Source organism: Condylostylus longicornis, unplaced genomic scaffold (assembly GCF_029603195.1).
Source record: "Condylostylus longicornis isolate FDR11 unplaced genomic scaffold, ASM2960319v2 ptg000001l, whole genome shotgun sequence".
In the NCBI taxonomy this organism is placed as follows: domain Eukaryota; kingdom Metazoa; phylum Arthropoda; class Insecta; order Diptera; family Dolichopodidae; genus Condylostylus; species Condylostylus longicornis.
The window spans coordinates 1,423,097-1,440,266 of record NW_026577970.1 but is presented as its reverse complement, the minus strand read 5'-3'; the positions used below and the strand labels follow the sequence as shown (position 1 = coordinate 1,440,266).

Sequence of the window (17,170 nt, the reverse complement as noted above, 5' to 3'; positions counted from 1 at the left end):
AACAATTAAGACTGGCTGAACCTAATGATTTTAAATACTATTTATACATATTACACACGCAATTTAACTCCTCATTGAACTTATCAAATTGAAAATTTCAAGAAACATTTCATATTAAATTTACGTTTTGGAGCTCCAGGTGTTAATTATAAGGGCCTCCAATACAGTTCTCGAATAATATAAGCTAGAACAGTACCAGGAACACTTCAAGAAATTAACAAGACATTGACGATATTAATTATTGATGCCAGTGCTATGTTTTACCATGTTAAGCATTTTGTATTACCCGTATTAAATTAAATTTTAAATCATTCCCGTATTAAATTAATATTTCGAACGCTTTTTCCTCTGATAATTCATTATTTTACTCTTAGATTGGAATATAATTCCAATGAACGTAGAAGTAATTTTTGGATAAATTCAATCTAAAAGAACACCACAAGTTTTATGCATTTATAAAATTCATAATTTTCCCATGTTAAATTGCGTTAGGTTCCAAATTTACTTAAAGTAAAATTAACAAACAAAATACATATGTATGTAAGTATATGTAATTTGACTCCTATTAAAACATTGTGAGAAAGTTATGAATGGGAAAATATTTACATTAACTAACTACATATAATGTTTGCAAATATATGTGCGTTAATATTAAGTTATGACAAATTAGAATTTTAGCAATATTGGTAATTTAAATAAATGGGAAAATAATAATAAAAAATATAGAATTCAGAATTATTGTTGTTACACAATACTTTGCGATATTATTATAATATCGCCCATTACGTACTATTTTCATACACCTTTTTTACAATCTATACACTTTTTACAATATTATATGAAATTGTTGTCTTTAGGATCGTCTCAAAAAGTTTTGGATTCAAAGATTGGTAGATTTGTACAACCGATGGTAACAGTACATTGCGACCACCAATAAGAATCTATTTTGTAAACCTCTGAGTGTGCGGCATGCCCTGCAGCACCCACTCGTGACCCACCCTCCTGATGAACACGAGTGCTCTGCGAGGCCCGGAAGACTGCAACTCCGCCATGAGAGCAAAATCCCTAGTATTTCCTTCTCCTACGAGCGAGAGCATTCTCAGAAGGTGTACTAATTTCTCCCCATCCTCCCCACAGAATCTGCGATTGTCTCCCACTTTTTAAGTCCAGCCTGTAAAGGTGTCCCCTAAGTTTGAAGTGTCCCTTCAAAACCCCGGCGGGGATTCTCACCTGATTCTTGCCCAACCCTATAATCTTCCCTAAATCGCTTCCGATCATTATCTCCCAAAAACTCCTTGGGCCAATCGCAGCCCCGGAAAGCTCTTCGTTAAGCGAAAGTTATATATTAAGACTATAACTAAATAGTTAGATGTTAAGAAATTGATGAAGAACTAAGGAAACTCATTCGAACTGAAATGTCGTTAAAAAACCAGGACAATTTATTTCGACAAATCAACTGACGTTACAAGACTTTACATACCTAAACATCTGAGCGCAATAGTATTTAAATAATTACACAACCTAGCACACAGGAGATCGTTCTACTACCAAAAAATTAATTAAAAATTTCATTTGACCGAACGTAAGCGAAGATATGGCAATGTGGGTCAAAACTTGCATACCATGTGAAAAGCTGAAATAAGGCACATAAAAAGTTCAGTAGAAAATCCTACCCTGACAAAAGATAGTTCTGACAAAATACGCCTGGATATTATATATCCACCTCCAGGATCCGAATGCATGCAATACTGTGTGACACTAATCGATAAATTTAGTAGATGACCAGAAATAAGGCCAACATCCGACATTAAGGCAGACATAGTGCAACAGTAATATTTACCCATTGGATTACCCACTATGGAGTATCTTCCAAAATCTTTACTGACAGAGAATCACAATTTGAATCCGAGCTTTTCAGAAAGCTATATAATCTCTTAGGTTTTGTCATTGTCGAGTAACAGGATGACAAATTTTTGAAAAAGTTACCTACTTTTAAGAAAAATCCAATTTTTTCCGAAGAAGTTGGGCGGAGTGGGGAGAAAAACGTTAAGTTATCAGCGAGATTTAAACATATTAGGACAACTTGTCAACTCTATCAAACTCTATCATTAACTTAAAAAAAAAACTCATTATTATAGTAAGCTACAGTTTTTTTTATTTTCACACAATATACATTATTTATATAAATTTTGATGCTACATCGTACTGCTTTCACTTATTCTAACGTTCACTCCAACCTCACTAGGGCGGGAGTGATGTGGCAATTTGACCGACGAAATATGCTTTTATAATTTAAAATAGCTCAGCAGAATTTTGAACAGTCTACTTTAAATGTAAAATTCAAAACATTCTTTTTAACATGACATGGCCATATGCCAAAGCGTCATTGACAATTATTTAGTAGTCTGCAATTAATCGTACAAGTTTAAACAAGCCACGTAAACTTAAAAAACATAATTGAAAAGTTTTTGCTCTAACAAATAAGAAATTTATAAATTATAGATAAAAATATTAGTTATTTTTGAATTAATATATAATTCTACTATTATTCTAATTATTACTACGATTTAATATGTGACCACTCTTAGTAAAAAAGCTTCTTAATACTTTGTAAAAGTACAAATGCATTAAAGGTATTCGTGATTTTTCGACCAATGCAAAACTAATTCCCGTTTTTCCTTTTTATGAATAATTCCTAAAATATGTTTTTGCGCTATGATAAATGACTGCATACTATTACCGCGGACACAACCCCAGTATGCGAGTCCATTTTGTAGTTTTGATTAGATTAAACCATAATATAATTTTTCCAAAAGGTTCACAGAACAAAAAGCCTTGGGATATCAAAGTGCCTTGAGCTGTCAAACCTAAAAATTTTGAAAAATGGAAAGAAAGGAAATAGGACTACGAAAAACTTCTTAATAGATGCTATGATCAAATATGATGTAAGAACATCAACATTTTAATTTAATTAGTAGAAAATGAATTTACCGTATTTGAATTTAACTTCTCTAATGAAAAAATTATTTTGTAAAGTTCAAAAGACGATCATGTTATTATGTTTTATTTATCTCAAAATGAGCCCAATCGCTCGAAAAGGGTGTATATACATATGACATTATTTTCAAATTAATCTTATAATTATTAAAATTCAAAAAAGTAACAGTTCAGTGCAAAAATAGAATAAAGAATTAAAAATATAAATACTAAAAAACAAAAATACTAAAAAAAAAAAGTAAAACTCTGTAAAGCAAAACTCTGTAATTACTACTATTGGGCCCGCAAGTGTCAAAGTTTCCATTTTATGAGGTTTATTAAGAGAATCGAGGTGGTACAAAAATTTCTATAGATTTACATTGCGGCACTTAAGCTAGGCTGATCCAATTAAACTTCCACCGTACGAGGGTAGATTAAGGCTGATTGACTTAAAACTTCTCAAACTGAGACATGAGGTCGCAGATATTATTTTTGTAGTTGAAATTTTTAAGAATAATATAAATTTGCCTAACGTATTTAATAACATTAATCTGGTTCCCAATCTTCAGAGAACGGAGTATGAGAAGTTCAAACAAATAAATTCGTAAGTCGTAAATTCGAATACCTTTTACATTTTATTTTTATTTTAATCTTTTACAAATGTTAATGACGTAGCTTAAATTGACGTTAACTATTGACGTAGCTTAAACTGAATTTGTGTGACATCCAAATTGAAGTAAAATGTAAACTTCACAAAGGTTTATGATCCAAATTGTAAACTGAAAAATTTTTACAATGTCAACTGATCTAAAATGTTTAGTAAACACCAAATAAGAGCAAGAATAAAGCAAAGTTTGCATCTAAAAGTTTGAACAGCTGAAAATTTTTGATGAAATTTAAAAATTTTTTTGAATTTCAGTTTTTTATAAAATAGTGATCCAAAACATAAAAATAAAATGGTTTCGTTTGAAATGAGGCGAAAGAAATTTCTGCAAAAGCGTTGCTGAGGACAAATTGAATGAGTTAGACATTGATGAGTTCGAGGCATTTAGGGCCACCGAACCTCTCCAATGCTTAAGAGAGCAAGAGGTAGAGGACTATCAAGCCACAAGCATCCATAGCACAAACGACCGTACACCAGGCTCAGAAAATGAAGATGAGTGAGATGATACGTGACCAACTTCAGTTTGGGGTCGCCGACAGAAAGTCCTCCAAGCTCAAACTGTCTCTGCTATAAGATACAGGCGATGCTATCGGAGGTGGTAGTGAAGCAAAGGATAACCACCGAAGGCAAGAATGATCCACTTGCAATGCAGGTGAAATATTTATAGCTGTTAACTCCCTTTGGGCTGGTGTTATTATTTTTGCTGATTGTGACAATTTACAGATAATCGCAGTTTTAATTAATGGTTGATTGTTATATTCCACGAAATTCCAATTCTGACATGTATGATAAATTCTCTTTATTTGTTGAAAACATATGCAATTTATCTTACACGGGAGGTCGAAATGTTAATTTTTGGAGACTTAAATGTTCCTCAAATAACATGAATACCCCATGATGAGGAACTATTTTTGGTTCCAAATTGTTGTGGGGTGAGGTGGAACTATTTTTCATAGACTTCTTTAATTTAAATAGCCTACAGCAGGTTTCGTTAATTTTGAATCGCCAGTCTAGGCAACTAAATGTAGTCTTTAAAATAACTGTATACCTGTCGTTATGTCCAATCAGTTATTCAATATTGATTCTTTTCAGTAACAATTTTTCACATCGCGATTCAACACTCTAGCAACTATTCAAGAATCACATTTTCTAATTTTGTCACAAATTCCACTACAGTTGAAAAATATCTGCATAATAAATTTTTCCTCGAGTTGTTTCCCGGACCTTGATGGAATACCCGATATAATTCTGAGTTGTTGCTCTTCCTTCTTTTCATCTCCTGTAGCTTTAATTATTAATAAATCTTTTTCGTATGGAATAAGGCTTTTATTAGACCAATCCATAAGAAATGAAGTAAAAGTGATGTGGCAAACTAATGTCCTATTGCTAAGATTTCGACCATTCCAAAGTTTTTTGACCTAATTATATACGATAGCATCTACAATCACTGTATTCCGTAATCAGTAATTATGAACACGATTTTTTGAAAAGAAAACCTACGGTGACGACCTTTGTGGAAATTACATCTATTTTTCTAAATAATATAGTGGAAGGTTTTCAGACAGATGTGAATTAAACGTTCAATGTTTTACCCCAGGACGTAATCATTTTGAAGTTGAAATGATTGGGATTTCCAGATACTTTTGTAAATTGGGTTGGATGCTACCTTTGCGGTAGGAAATGTAGAGTTGTCTTTAGGTCTTCAGTGTCGTCGCCCTTTTTGGCAAATTCTAGGGTTCCCCATCAGTGGTCCATTTTGGACCACTGATTTTCATCATGTGATTCTGTTAATGATGTTTCATCTATTTTCAATTGCTGTGAAGTGTTAATTTATACTGGTGATATGAAGATTTTCAAAAAGATCCGTTCTGTTAATAATATAGTTTCTCTTCAAAATGATTTAAATAACTTTTACGGATGGTGTACTAGTAACATCTTGAAAATTAATGTGAATAAGTGTGCATTGATGTGTTAAGCCTTAGGAGAGTTGATTCACTCAGGCACCTGGTTGTTTACTTTGATGGTTAATTGACGTTTTGCTAATCACTATAACTATATGATTGGCAAGGCGGGGTCAATGTCAGGTTTTGTTAAACGCTGTGTAAAGAGTTTAATGACCCCTAAATTTGAACTCCCTGCATTCATATCTTGATCGTCCACAGCTAGAAAAAGCTTCACAGGTGTACTCACCTCATTACAATATTCATATTAATAGAATTGAGTCAATTTAAAAAAGTTTCTTAAGATTTGCCTACTGAAGCCTATGAGGATAGGCTTCAACTGATGAACTTGTCGATGTTAAGTAACACAGGTGAGGTCGCGGATGTGATGTTCATGTTTCAACTTATGACAGCGGACACAGTCTCACCCGATATTTTTAATAGAAGAGTCGTGAACACTGATGTTAGGCCTTGTTTTCCTGATACCCAATGTGTACTTTTACAATTAGAAAATTTTAGAATAAGAAAAATAATGAAATTAGGAAAATGTGCGAAATATTAAAAAATAAGATAATAAAAAAATAAAATGAATAACAAAACAAAATAAAAAAAAACAAATCAAAATTTAGAACAATTAAATAAATTTAACCACTCCACAAAAATTACAACACTATTGTTAATTTGCTGTGATACTGAAGAATTCCCCTCCTGAGGCATGCCTATACTGCAGATGTGCTTGATCACCCTGCTGCCAGACGCAATTCAGGAAGCCGGCGACAGCAACACAACAAACTTGGCTAGAGACCTCCGAATGACCTATTATTAAATGCTCCCTTTACATATAGGAAAACCACCCGAATATACTGCCTTTATTGAATAGAATGCTCCAATCGAATCCGAACGACCTCATGTAGTGCTGTTTCGACGGACCTGCCTACCCGATCCTAAGACCTGAGCTGACTCGATCCTGGCCTGATCATAAGATAAGACCAGGAAAATAAGGGAGTTTCTGTCGGAGCCATTTCCAAAAATATTGAAGTCCTACCTCTCTGACAGAATATTCAGGGTAAAATTTGAGGAAGAGTACTCCATCTTTAAAAATTTGAGGGCTGGTATGCCTCAGGGAAGTATGCTGGGACCCTTTTTGTACTTGCATTACACCAGAGATGTCCCGCAAAGCGAAAAAACTTTCTTAGCAACTTTTGCAAGTCGAATTGAACGAAGTGTCTACTTGGACGAAAAAGTGGAGGTTCAAACTCAACGAAGCTAAATCAGTACACGTAAACTACATCAACAGTGGTGTCTTACTTAATGGGGCAACAATTCCGTACGCCAACGAAGCCAAATACCTTGGTATGACACTAGATGCTAAATTAAAGTGGAAAGAGCATGTTAAAAAAAGAAAAATGAGCTGAAAATTAAATAGAGAAACATGTATTGGCCTCTTGGAAGACATTCTGAGCTTAATACACAGAACAAACTACTTCTCTACAATCAGGTTCTTAAGCCTGTTTGGACTTACGGTATACAGCTATAAATTATCCAAACTTTCCAAAACAAGGTCCTCCAAATCATTGTAAATGCACCATGGTACGTAAGTAATGATACTCTACATCGAGATCTAAACGTGCCGACAGTCAAAGATGAAATAAAGAAGTATGCAATCAACCATCAATCACGATTACTCCTGCATGATAACCTCGAGATGCTGCAACTTTTAGATGTTGATCAAGTATATAGACGACTAAAAAGGGTCAGACCGCTTGAACTCATCGGCTAGACAAATATAATGTGCAGGGAACTCATCAGTGGATGATACACCCATAACCCCCATATTGAGCCAGAAAATTTGCTAGATAAGAATTATTTTCTTAGTTGCAATATCACTTATTAAAAAAAAAATTTTTGTTTGAATTTGAGTTCTTTCAAAACAGATACCATAAACGAAATTAATTCATATTTGCTTAAAAATTTTTTTCAAATTTTAAAGAAAACTCCGTTTTAAAAAAATATCTTTTTTTTTTTAAAGTTTTGCACCCAAATAGCAACAAAAAACATAAAAAAAACATTTGACAGTTGAAACAAAATCAACCAAATACAAAAACGGAGAAGCCACAACAAATTATTGAATCGGTGCTAAAGTTTTAACATATGACAGATACGGTGCGTTCTTCAAATATGAATAAACATGTAACACCTTAACGCTACTAATTAAATAAATTATATAAAAATTACGAACTAGTAAATAAATTATTGTTCAATCTTAACTGAGCGATCAAACAAAGAACAATTTTAGATCCAACTTCAATAAACTTACTGAATAGCCATTCAGGTATTACAAATTGTATTAATGAAGTGACTACACTCGATACTCGGGATAAATCAAGAGAGTGACATTTTAAAGCAAATAGCACAAATTTGAACGTAACAAATTCAAGAACTTGTCACGTGAAGCCAAGTGGAAATTGGTTCATTGTTACACAATCCATTGAAAAACACAACTAGGAATGATTAAAACATTGCAACTTCATTATTTGTAACACCCAATTCAAATTGAAGCACTTATTTACACAACAGTCAAGAAATAATATTCCGTATAACAGAAATACTGTTAAGATCTTCAATAAGCAAAACTTCATTAAAACATTTGCGTTCCTAGAAGAAGAATCCAGTAACCAAAGCTGAATCTGCTTCAGCTAAAATGTTAAATCATAAGGACGCACCTGAAATATTGTGCCTTAAATGGACATCCATTATAGTAAGAATAACGAAGAATTCGGATAGAATTCCATTTGAAATGTCGGAACAGCACGACAGTTCAAGAAAAAATAAGAGTGTCAAATGAAATTAAGTTGTTTATTGTGCTTTTTCTTTAAGTCATTTAGTAGTCACAAAACTCACACATATAAAAGTATGAAATAAACGATAAGTAATTATTGTAAAGTTTATACCAGATTGCTAATTAATGAAGTAGAAAGGAGCTACGTAGTATGATATCATCCACTATTCGCTGTACAAAATCCAGATAATTTTAAAATGGTATTTGATGCTGCGCCGAAAACGCATGACCTTTACAGTGCTTTCAAAATTCCGCGAAAATAAAATTGATATTTGTGGTGATACTAAAGAGATGTTCCATCGTTTTTGGTGCTACTTGTTCATTATGTATATATTTAATTCCTTAAAAAGTAACGTTGAAATATTTTCAGCCACATTTTCAAAAGCATCAAAAGTAATAACGTGAAATCAGTATGTAGTTAAATTATTATGAGCTGTCGACGCAAAAGAGGAAGCTACAAAAGTCTTTAATAAAATTAAGTTCATTCATCAAGAAGCGAGATTTGAGATCAGAAACTAGATTTACAACTCGTCAATGTGTTAAGAGAAACAAATGAAAAAGTATTTTATTGAAAAGAACGCACTAAACTACAGTCAGAATATATTGAATGATGACGTACCTCGATAAAGTACATATTAAGAAATATCAATCTTTCGTACGAGCTTAACCTTAACTCAAAACCACTTTCTACCGACTCATCCAGTGATATAAACCGCAAATTGAACGTCAAAATTTTGTTTTCAGTCTGCAAACTGTCTGACGTATAAAACTTTTACGGACAGAAATGTAGTAAACTTTTTACCCGTAATTGACTTTGAATTTTGATCATCCGTAAACGTCAAAACAAAAAAAAATTTTTTTTAGATTTAAAATAATTTTATACTTACATATTAAAAATTAACAAAAAAAATATTTTTTATATTATTTTTAACGTAATGATAGTCACTCAATACATCAAATTTATTTTATCAATTACTACGTCAGACTGTCTGCATGTAAAAAAAAAAATCTACAATTTTGACGCTCAATTGACTTTTTTAAACGTTTAAGAATTTAAACTTTGACTGAAAGTAAAAACGCAGTAGAGTATTCGTAAACTCAAACAATTCAGATTTTGTAAAATTTGACGTTTAAGAATTTACCAAAAACCTACATACATATACAAAAATTCTCTAAATATTCTTAGTATTAAGGTATTAGTGTACTCGAAGTCTAAATCGAAACATATGCGATTATCATGTTAATAAATTTTCAAAAATTTGCAACGATCAGCTGAATTTTGTTTTTTTTTTGTTAATTTTACGGCTTTTATAGTTTTATAGGTGTTATAATATTTACTGTCAAAAGTTTGATATACAACCTTTACTTATTTTAGTAAATGTTAATAGGAAAATCTACGAATAATCACATTATTCGTAAATAATTTTTACCTACTAATAGTCTTATCGGTAGCCATTTTCAGTTAAATTTTAAAATTAATAAAAGTCCTGTTTTTTAAATTATTTTACTGGGACTAGAATTTTAGGCGAATTATTAAAATTAAATTGTTTTTCTTGTAATAATTTGTTAATTTTACTAATAAATATTTTGGGAAACTTGCTGACAAATTTGCTGTCTATGTACAACATTTAGAGCACGAAAGTTTAATTTTCTTAAAAAAAAATTTATGATTTTATTTAATAAATTAGTGTGGTATGTCAATCAACTACGAAAGATTGTCTAAAATTAAGAGCCTATGTCGCATATCTCGCATAATCGTATATTTAACTTTTTCATTTCACTTTCTATTCACTTTCAAATCAAAATTCTCTGTTTTTCTAATACGTATTTAATTTTTCCAATAAAATTTCTCATTTTTTCGATTGAATTTTGCATTCCTTCTTAAATTATCGATTGGACGCTCTTCTTCAAAAACAAAGTGAATAAATTGTGTATACATACACTTTACAAAAAAAACGAGATGCACAGTACGGAATAGTTTTTACTTGAAACTTACATTATAATATGCTTATATACATATGTACATATGATACTAACTTTCTTCTCACTTGGCGAGTTAAAAAAGCGAAATACACGATCAGGTTGTAAATCTCAGGACTGTTTAGATATCAAAATGAAATTATTTGAAATTACTAACTTTGCTGTGAAAATGATATATAAAATAAAAATTAGCTAACTGCTTTTCGAAATTCTCCCCAAAAAATATTTTCCACAATTTTGATGAGAAGCCTGATGTAACTTTCACTGATGTGATCTGATTAAATCGTAAATTTTATCGCAAATGTAACAATTACATAATACTTCTTCTTATTCGTTGCTTTTCCACCTAATTCAAAAAAAATTATTTATATCACTTCAAATATTACAAAAGTATGTTTCCTCCCAATGAAGTCATATTTACTAAAAATGGCAGCTGTCATCAACAACTCAGGGGACCTCGTAAAATATAATACCATAATAAAAAATACTAAATACACCAAGTAAAGCATGCATGAAATTATAAAATACACTTAACCTGCATAAAAATATTTTGGATTATGAAAATTGGAAGTATCTTGTACCTCGTAAAGTTCAATAGAAATAATCAAAAACTCAAAAATGTTTGAAAACAGTTATACAAGTCACGATAACACTTTAGCAAAGCTTGCTGATACAAAAAAGAAAAATTTGCGTTACTTCAAAGCAAATGAAAGCATTGAGAAGGATGCCTTCAAAGGAAATGTTATTAAAGTTGTAAATACTGAAAAAAAATTTCGGCATAGAAAACACTCCTTTAAAAATTTAAAAAGGAAAAATTTGCCACAACTACAAATAGATTCTAAAATTCTTGAAAAACATACTAGGGGTGAATCTGCAAAAACTGAAGGAGTAAAAACTAGGTTTTTTAAAACTAAATTAAAGAAAAAAGAAATTTGTTTAAATTATGCGGTAGAGCAAGCTGCACGGACAGAAATCTTATTAACTGAAGAAAATGGGTAATGAACTGATAAATCTGTTAAATTTAGATATGTACTTAATTTTAAAATTACTTTCCTAGTTTTCTTGAAGCAGAGGAAGAAGAGCAAACATTTCTTTATAAGCAAGAGGAAATATCCAAAAACGTCGATATTACAGCTGCATCGAAATTTTTCAAATTAAATTTAAATTTTGGACCATATCATCATCGATATACAAAAAACGGCAGGCATTTGTTGATTGGAGGACGTCGTGGACATGTTGCTGCCTTTGATTGGGTCACAAAAAAATTACATTGCGAAATAAATGTAATGGAGGAAATCGCTGATATATCATGGTTGCATGTAGAAACAATGTTTGCATGCGCTCAAAAAAATTGGACATATTTTTATGATAAAAAAGGAACTGAGCTTCATTGCGTGAAAACACTGCATTCTATAAACAAGCTTGAATTTTTGCCCTATCACTTTCTATTAGCAACCGCCAGTTCTACTGGCTTCCTGTCATGGTTAGATATAACCATAGGTGAAATAATTGGACAATATAACTCAAAACTTGGTGATATTCGCTTAATGTGTCAGAATCCCATAAACGGTGTCATATGCATTGGCAGTGGGAAAGGCGTTGTATCAATGTGGACCCCAAAGATAAAAGAGCCTGTGGCGAAAATTTTATGTCACGGAGCTCCAATGACAGCGCTAACTGTGGATCCTAAAGGAAATTACTTAGTTACGGCAGGATTAGATAAAAAAGTGAAAATATGGGATGCGCGAAATCTTGGCACACCTTTAGAATTTTATAGTTTAAGAATGCCAGCAAATAATCTCACTGTTTCCCAGAAAGGTATGTATACTGTAGAAAAAAATTGTAAATTTCTAGGTACTATATGAAAAAAAAATAATTTTAGGAATGTTATCTTTTTCGATGGGAAATTTTTGTGAAATTTATAAAAATATCATATTAGCTGATAGTAATGAACCATATTTAAGACAAAAAACAGATAGTTACATTCACGATCTGAGATTTAGTCCTTTTGAAGACATTTTAGGAATATCACACGCGAAAGGTTTTCTATCAATGTTAGTACCTGGATCAGGAGAAGCCAATTTTGATTCTTATGAAGCAAACCCTTATCAAACAGCGTCGCAACGCAGAGAGAATGAAGTGCATTCTATTTTAGAAAAAATTCCTCCTGAACTTATTACGTTAGATCCAAATGATATATCCGGCGTCGATGTTGCCAAACTAGAAGAGAGAATTAATACCAAAAAACAAATATTTTTCATTAAACCTCCTCAAATAGATTTTACATCTAGAAGAAAAATGAAAGGAAAGGGAGGATCTGCTAAAGCCGCGCGAAACAAACAAATTGTTAAAAATTTAAGACGAAAGGAATTCATCGCAGGCTTGTGTGCAAAGAAAAATGAAATTCTTTCGGAACATGGTGTAAAAATTTCAGAATCTACACCTGATAAAGATATGAAAAACACATTTGTTTTAGATAGGTTCAAGAATAAAAAATTAGTTAAATAAATATTAATTTTTAATAATAATTTTGATTTTGTTTTTTTTTTTTAAATAAGTATAAATACTAAGAGAAGGAACATCATTGAAAACAATGAAGCCAAATGCTTTCTGCTTGTCTTTTTCTGGTGCATTGTTTTTTTATTTGACCTGTACTATAAAATATGTATAATTTGTAGGAAAGATAAGTTAAAAAAATTTTTGAAGTAAAATAAAAAATATTTTAATATTTTTTTTAAATATTTGAAAAATCATTACACTAAGTCCTCGAGATACGACATTTTTGGTTCCAGAAATTGTTGTCGTAACTCGAATTGTCGCTTGAGGGAAAAAAATGTATGAAGAAGTGAATTAGACAAACTATTTTATATGATTGACCTGTTTTTTAAAAAAAGGTAAAAAAATTATAAAAAAACAACAAAATATAATAACAGAACAAAAAAACTCAATATTATGACAAAAATAAATTAAATAAAATCTGATGAAGTTGATATATTATATCACTTCTATTCGTATTTTTAACTAGAAAAAGCTCATTATTGAAATAATGTGCTTTAGTGTTGTCTTATAACTAAATTCGGTACAGAGTTATATTCAAAAAACAGTAAAATCTGCCAAAAAAATATTATTTTAATATTTAATGTCGTATCAGAAATAATATCGCAAGCCGAATAAAAATGGTCCAAATTTATCATGTCCTAACTCGAAATGTCGTATCTCGAGGATTTAGTGTAATTTTTTCTTTTTGAATAAATTTATTTTATAAACATATTATTTTTTTTTTTATATTTTTTACTGTCTTAAGTGTTACTTGCGACACACTTGTTGTTGATGAATATGATGTTAGTAAAACATTTTTCAATGTGAGACGTTGTTGCAGTGATGTTTTATAAATATTTTTAAATTTCAGATATAAAATGACTCTAAAACTGTGCCTTTTTAACAAATTTTAATTAGTATTTTCATTATTGCTCAATAAAGTAGATGATATGTTGTTATAAACTTCCAAATTAATTAACTGAGCTTCAAATATTTACGTATTCATTCTAAAACAATACATTTATTAAATAACTTACACTAATATTTTGTTTTACTAACTGCATTCAACAACATCGCACCGCCTTCTTATATTTCTTTGTTGACCAAATTTTCATCCTTAAGAGAAATATTAACAAAACAAGTCACATTAAAAAAGTAAACATAAATAAGGTAAAGCATATGGCGTTATGAAAAGAAATTACATATTAAAATAAATTTTAATATGTAATTTTTTTTTATATTTTGAACCTAAATGTTATGTCCATATACTTAGCACTATATGTAGCATATATGTACTAAGTACTATATTTTATACATTTGATAAAATATTTGATATAAAAACTCCTTCAGTCTCCTTTTTTTACTTTTCATTATCCAATCCACTTTCTTTTTATTCCATCATTTCTAGGAAAACTAAATATATAAAAAAAAGTTTATTTTAAATGTCCTATGTATCGTATGGTATATTTTATTAAACAAAAACTAATTTTACTTAGAAAAATAGCCGCTAATTATTGAAATAAATAATATTCACACGTATATGGTGTAAAACATCTTACGTACATATTTCTTTATTTAAATAGAAGCAACAATTTGCACCTATGTAACCACCCTTTACTGTCTCCAAAAAATTTTGTTCTTTTTTGCATTTGTTATATTTTTTTTATAAGTTTATATGTATTAAATACATAGTTTTTTTTAACCCTTTTTTTAAATATTTTATAGTTGCCTCTTTCTTTGCTCCGAGTATTGTCAAAATCGTAACAGGAGCGTATTTATTTTATTTTCTTGTTTGGCCTCCACTATAAAATATGTGTAATTTGTAGGAAGGATAAGTTGAATTTTTTTTTTAAAGTCAAAATAAAAAATTTTTCAAAATATTTTTTCATTTTAGATACTGTAAAAAAAACGAATTTAAACATTATTGTATTGACTTTTGTTGGGACAGGTTGTTGATTTTGGTTGCTCATGTTTTTGTATTTTTGAGTTGTTTTATTTAGTTTTGTTAATAAAACAAAATATATTTTTTAATCTAATGTCGTTTTTTATCGTTTTTATTTTCTTAATTCTTCTTTTTGAATTTTGATTTTATTGTTTTGTTCAGCGATTTGTTAATATTTAAAATATTTTTTTTTGTGTGTCCATTTCTGTTTTATTGGATAATTTCTGGATGATTCGTTTTTCTCGTAAGTTTGTGTTGTTTTGGTAAGTTATCTTTTTACTCCTATTTGTTCCCTTCAAATAATTTTCATTATTTTTGTTGAATATTTCATAACTTTTTTTTACTTTATTTTTATATATATATTTTTTTTGTTTTTTATATGTATATTTTTTTTTCGAATAATTTTTTGGCGCCATTTTTTTTTCAACTGTTATTATTTTATTTTAATTTCTCGAGCGTTTCCCTTCAGTGTTTTTCTTATCACAGTTATTCTTCTGTTGCCTTCTCGGTCCTTCTTTCCTTAATTTTTCACTCATTTTTATTACTCTAATTTTTGTACACTATATTTCATTAACCCTTTCAGGTTTATTAGCGGTTTTTATTTTTTTGGTCTGCAATAATTTTTTCTTGTTGTTATATTATGTACTGTTCTTATTTACATTTTTTGTTGGCCAATAACTTATTCATGCTGTTTTTACTTTTTTTTTTTATTATAGGTGGTGGATCATGTCGGTTAAGTGTATGGGTGAGGGCTGTCGGCATGTTAGAGTCCATACCAATATGATATGCTCGGGAATTTGTGGCAGGGCTTTTCACTCCAAATATCTTGGCGTTGGGGGCAGTGTTGCTGATCGTATTCGTGAGACTGCAGGTGTTTGTTCGTTTTGTTGAGATTGTAGGAAGGTTGCGTTGGGAGCGCTGTCCGGGGAAGGGGTATCCGGGGCGCTTGGGACTGGTGCTTCGTCGCTTTCGCCTGTGAATGATTTGATGTCCTTGCATTCGCCGACTTCTCTTGGTCATGATTCGGGTGGGCCGATGCGTTCGTCCGTTGCTCGTTCGGTGCTGACTGGCTCGACGGTAGGACGCAAGTGCAAAACTGGATACAGAAGAGGATTTTGAAGCAGCCGTAGAAAAATTTACGAACGATATACAAAATACAGCATGGGAAAGCACAAAGTCCAGCACAGAATGAAAATCTGGTCACAATTATCCCAGACACATAATAGATATGATAAGCCAAAAACGTAGAGCCATTAAAAGATGGGAGCAAACACTAGATGCAGCAGATAGGAATATTTTAAATAACAGATTACAAAACTTAAAAAAATCAAAGATATGAAAGAAAAGTCTGTCCAGAAATATTTACAAAGTTTAACTGCTACGAAAGAAAGAAAATACTCGTTGTAGAAAGCAACAAGCAAATTGAAATGTTCAATAGAATACTCGGCACAAATCAGGAAAAGTGATAAAACTTGGGCGCGTAGCGACAAGGAAAAGGCGGAAACATTTGCTGGTCATCTGTATTATACATTTACACCGAACATCATCGAATCTGATATCAACTTGAGCTTAAGATCAACTCGTATTCCAGACATAATGTAACATTCTTCAACATAAAAGAAATATCAAAGGAAATAAAAGCTCTGCGGGCGAAAAAAAGCACGAGATTTGATTCAATCACCGCTGTTAAAGTAATTACCTAAAAAAGCGGTATCGTTCCTAACTAAAATAATGAATGCTATAGTCAAGCTGAGGCATTTTCTAGCAACTTGGAAATTTGCTGACATAATTATGATACCAAAGTTGGGTGAGTAGCTTACCGAAACGACATCATACAGACCAATTTCGTTACTTTCAGTTATTTGGAAGTTGTTTGAAAAACTATTTCTCTGAAGATTGCAACCTGTGATTGAAAATGGTACTATAATTCCAGCGTATTAGTTCGGCTTCAGAAAGCAACACTCAACAATAGAACAAGTTCATCGAATAACGGATATTACTGAGCAAGCTCTAGAAGAAAAATCTATTTGGTCTTCAGAGTTTCTTGGTGTGGCGCAAGCATTCGATGAAGTATGGCATGAAGGTCTTGTTTGCAATTTGCATAGAATTTTACCAAAAAACTTCGTTGAAATAATAGAATCCTACTTGGCAGAAAGAGTCTTTTACATCAAGTTAGGAAAAGATAGATCTGAGGTGAAAAACATGCAAGGTGTGCCTCAAGGTCCGAACTCAAACGAACGAAACTCTTTGAACTCTGTTAGGGTAACACATATAACCTATCAAATATTTCT

At 31.1% G+C, this 17,170-nt stretch overlaps 1 protein-coding gene and 1 long non-coding RNA gene across 3 annotated transcripts; one reads left to right on the top strand and one right to left on the bottom strand.

The window, feature by feature from the left end:
* Positions 1-10,903: 10,903 nt before the first annotated feature.
* LOC129608696 (WD repeat-containing protein 46) lies at positions 10,904-13,008 on the top strand. The gene is made up of 3 exons (XM_055520402.1): positions 10,904-11,394; positions 11,457-12,217; positions 12,282-13,008. Exons 1-3 carry the CDS (start codon positions 11,018-11,020, stop codon positions 12,905-12,907), a joined length of 1,764 nt encoding a protein of 587 aa, XP_055376377.1. The 5' UTR covers positions 10,904-11,017; the 3' UTR covers positions 12,908-13,008.
* Positions 13,009-13,115: 107 nt separating this feature from the next.
* LOC129608775 (uncharacterized) lies at positions 13,116-14,546 on the bottom strand. 2 transcript variants are annotated; one of them, XR_008696914.1, is made up of 4 exons: positions 14,430-14,546; positions 14,186-14,350; positions 13,997-14,053; positions 13,116-13,944 (listed from the first exon to the last, which is right to left on the bottom strand). It is a non-coding gene; the product is annotated as an uncharacterized LOC129608775 (long non-coding RNA). The 2 variants fall into 2 exon arrangements; XR_008696911.1 differs by having other exon boundaries at positions 13,997-14,350.
* Between the last annotated feature and the right edge of the window lie 2,624 nt (positions 14,547-17,170).

Excerpts from the sequence above, each read along its gene's own strand:
- LOC129608696 (XM_055520402.1), top strand. The coding sequence starts at position 11,018 with ATGTTTGAAAACAGTTATACAAGTCACGATAACACTTTAGCAAAGCTT. Across the intron at positions 11,395-11,456 it reads TTATTAACTGAAGAAAATGG|TTTTCTTGAAGCAGAGGAAG; the intron begins GTAATGAACTGA and ends TTACTTTCCTAG. Across the intron at positions 12,218-12,281 it reads TCTCACTGTTTCCCAGAAAG|GAATGTTATCTTTTTCGATG; the intron begins GTATGTATACTG and ends AAATAATTTTAG.